General features: G+C 52.4%; 1 protein-coding gene across 1 annotated transcript; it reads right to left on the bottom strand.

Annotated features, from left to right (window-relative positions):
- Positions 1-1,072: 1,072 nt before the first annotated feature.
- Positions 1,073-3,963, bottom strand: TNFRSF21 (tumor necrosis factor receptor superfamily, member 21; the record flags this gene model as incomplete). Its single annotated transcript, XM_008941858.1, has 2 exons — positions 1,073-1,596; positions 3,297-3,963. Coding segments are annotated over 2 exons (1,191 nt in total), but the record flags the coding sequence as incomplete, so codon positions are not given.
- Between the last annotated feature and the right edge of the window lie 19 nt (positions 3,964-3,982).

The raw sequence follows: 3,982 nt of genomic DNA on the forward strand, positions 1-3,982 counted from the left end.
GGAAGGAGAAAAGAGTGCCTGATAGAAACTGCCCTACCCAAAAACCTTCTTTGCTTTGTACTTAAGCACTCAAGGATGACTTTCATCAAGGTCGGATCTCTCTTAAACCTTCCAATCTTTTTTTTCAATCCATTCTTTGTTTGTTCCCCCCTCCCCCCTTGTTAAATGGCCTTTTCTAAAGGTTAACTGTGAACAGATGTTTAAGGTTGAGCAACCTCAACCCAAAGTGAGGACACATCAGTGTTTTCTGCAAAGGACTAGGGGGAGTGGAGCAAAATGGCCACTGTCACTTTGCAGAAGAACCACCATGCATCCCACGAGGGAGACCACTGCTGCTCAGAGCTTGTGGTTCATGCCACCACTCATTTTTACAAATTTCACTTCAATGACCATAACTGGTCATCTTTGAAGTCTCATCTAAAAGCTAACAGCATCATCCACCATCAGAAGAGAACACACTACAAAGCAGAACCTCCAGGAAGACCTTGCAACACGGATGGAGCTGTAGGCCTCCACAGCACAGCCCTTCAGGACAACCTTCAGGGCTCCAGCGTGGGCAAAGGGCTGAGGACACAAGCCAGCAGACAGGATTTAGGGCTAAGAACCTGAAACTGAGGTGCTGCCAAGAGACAAGTGGTGACTCAGCCTTACAGAAACAGATGGGGTGAGGGAAAAAGGATGACACAAAAGACAACCAGACCCACGCTTGAGTCACTGAGAAAATAAGGAGAGTGGGAAACAGAAGAAAAGTGGAAAGGGAAGGTGGGAAAAAAAAAAATGAAAAACAGCTTTCATTAAAGATCTTTCTACCAGGATGGGTGGGAAGGTGAAGGAGTGGAGCTGGGGTGAGAAGGTGACACTCCCTCCATTAACCCTCCCTTCAGGAGTAGGGACACACTGTGGCACAACAGGAAGGGGGGGAAGCCAAGGATGAAGAAACATCTGAGGAACCAATATATGGGCTTTGTCCTCAGTACAAGAGCCAGCAAGTCAGAAAAGCAGCGAGTCACTGGATGTGGGGGCAGCCCCCCCCAAAAAGCACAGCACAGGACAGCGAAGAGGAGCCCACCCCTCACGCCCCACGTCGCTCCTGCTCACCGTGCCCATTGCAGTAATAGATCCACTTCTCCCTGTTCTGCGTGGGGGTGGTGGACTTTTTCATAATAGCCTTTTCCACAATGGCACTGGGGTCTTGCCTGGGTCCCTTCTTCAGAGTCCGTGAACTCTTCCTGACGCTGCAGACGACGATAACCACCAGGACCAGCAGCAGAAAGAGGACGATCATCCATGGCAAGTGCTCGTTGATATCAAAGTGCTGGTGGACGTTCTGGGTACCTCGCCGTGGGGGCCTGTATGGAACACTGGACTTCTCTCCCCCCACCATCTCCAGGGATGGCTGCTTCTCCAGAGCCTGGCTGGTCTGCTTGTGCCGGTAGCTCTGCGCCTGGCTGGTGGCACCAGAGCCCACAAGGGTCCCCCCGGCACCGTCGGTCTTGTTGGCCAAGGTTTCATTGTAGTAGCCTGCTGGCTCCACCATGCTGCTGGATGCACGTGGTGCTGGAGAAGGGATGAAGTCAGGATCTGAAGAGTTCAGACCTGGGGGAGGAGAGGACAGTTCAGTGTCAGGGCCCTGGAGATGTGACACTGCATCACGTCACGGCCCACGTCCTGCCCGGGCACCTGCCTGGCCAGCAACAGAAACCCAACGCCAGGCAGAGAGGAAGGGAAGGGGTGAAGCTGAGGTTTGGCTCTGGGAACAGATGGGTACAGTTACACAGGCAGGTAAAACCAACCCTCGTTGGTTAAGGCCAGGGGCAGCTCATTCAAAGACATGAGTTATTAAAGGCATGTTGTCAATCTGCCTTCGTCCCAAATCCAGTATTTCTCAAAAAGCCTACAGCTTTGAGGGAGCTGGTTTTATTTGTGAACACTACTTTCACTCCAATTTGGTATTTGGACTAGAAATACATGACAATTTGGAGGCTGAGTATCTCTCTGCTGGGTTTTGTTAAGGAAGCACAAGCTCTTTTATGAGCACTGCTAGCAGCTGTGGATGCATCAACAAGAAAAGAGGTTTCTGTAGTAACAGAAGCAACCAAACTTCCCCCCAAGAGCTACTTTCCATCTTCACTGAGTTTTATTATCAACCAACAGCTCTCGGGTCCCAGCCAGATGCATGACCAAAGCCTGGTGAGAAGAGGAAGGGCTGTGGTGGCAAAAACTAGAGCTTATTTTGGAAAGGACTTTTGAATATTGTGTCTCATGCCAGTTGAGCCAGAGAGTGGGTGTAACCACCTGTAACTTGATTTTGCCTCTGCCTTTGTTACCCAAAACACTGACCAGGATATAAGCAGGGAAAACACTTTCACTTTTACCTAATTGCCCACAGTTCATTTCAAAGTTTAGGCAACATCCTCCTGTCCTCTCCCAATGCCACACCAACCTCATGCCAAGCTTTGAGACCTAACAAAGGAGAAGCAGTGGGAGTCCACCCCTGCCCACACTTCCCTGTGGATGCATTCACCAGCTCAAGGTGTGCAGGCCACCAGAATTTGCACTTTTTTTCCATAAAATGCCACATTTGTGATACTGTAGGGAGGCTGCATTCCAGGGGGAGGCTGAGCACCACTGCACATGGGGTCCCACAGCAGCACTGCCACCAGCCATGGCTAAAACACCTCTGTAAAAATTGTCATGATGTGTAATTTCCAATTAAACAAGAGAATGGGGAATTCAATCTGGTCCTCCCCACCCATGCAAACTAGCAAAAATCTTGGAGGTTAAATAAAAAATGTACAGCACAGTCTAGGCTCCAGGAGGGCTGTTTTGGCAACTGTTCCTATTCATTCCAACGTGCTGGCACAGTGTGGGTGAAACACATGGGCAGGAAAGCAGTGAATGCATCAGGAAACAAGTCTGGTGGAGCAGAGCTGCTCTCCTGCTGGGGCTTTCCTGCTGCACCCTGCTCAGGTTTCCCACAAATGCACAAGGACTTGTGCCAGCACAACACCCAGATGGGAAACGTGGCTGTGGAACGTGATGCCCTTTCAGTCCAAACAGGAGGACAGCCAGGAGTCCAATCATGGTTATGGTCACAGTGAAAGCGTTACTAAACGTGGTTTAACACAAGTGAGGGCACCCTGGTGCACTCTGGAGGTGCCTTCTGGCCAAGACGTGAAACCACCGTCCACGCTTTAGACCGAGTTGCCCTTTAACAGCCTAAACCCAACCCCGACGGAGGCAGAACTGCAATCCCACGACCAAAACCACATCTTGTGCTCTGTAGCAGGCGCTACCTTTGGGAAGCTGAGTGGTTGGTGGAACCTCCTCGGGCTCTTCAGTCGCTTGGGTGCTGGAGGAAGTCAAAGACGCGTTCGGCAGAGACGCTGGAGAGCCGCAGACGTTGTCGCTCTCCTTCGTCCCCGGCTTGACGATCACCATGTTCTTCCCAAAGCAGTCAGTGTACGGTTTGCACTTCATCACACTAGAAGGCACATCAGAAAAGGTCCCTCGAGGGCACGGCTTGCACCGAACGTCCTCCGTGTCGGTGCCTTTCTTGCGGACGCCCCAGCCCACGGGGCACACGGTGTAAGGGACGCAGGTATCGTTCGTCTGGAAGGTGCCGGACAGGCAAGTGCACTCGCGGTCGGTCAAGGCAGTACAATGAGTTTTCTCTATCATTGGCAGCTCGCAGGGCGTTCTGCAAGGGTGGCACCTCTCTATGCCGTTCTCGTGCCTCGTGAAGGTGCCGTCCGGGCAAGGGCTGCACTCTCTTAAGGTGCTCTTCGTGCAGTGCTTCGACACGTAGGTCCCCGCGGGACACTTGTCGCAGATGAGCTCTCTGCCGGCGGCGCGGTCCACGTGGCGGTACTTGCCAGGGGAGAGGCTGATGGCGTTCTGCTCGGCGTTCTGCTCCGAGGGCAGCCTCGGCTGCCCGCCGGCGGCGGCAAGGAGCGGCAGCACCTGCAAAAACGACGGGGGG

The sequence above is a fragment of the Merops nubicus genome, unplaced genomic scaffold (genome assembly GCF_000691845.1).
Source record: "Merops nubicus isolate BGI_N331 unplaced genomic scaffold, ASM69184v1 scaffold24086, whole genome shotgun sequence".
NCBI lineage: Eukaryota > Metazoa > Chordata > Aves > Coraciiformes > Meropidae > Merops > Merops nubicus.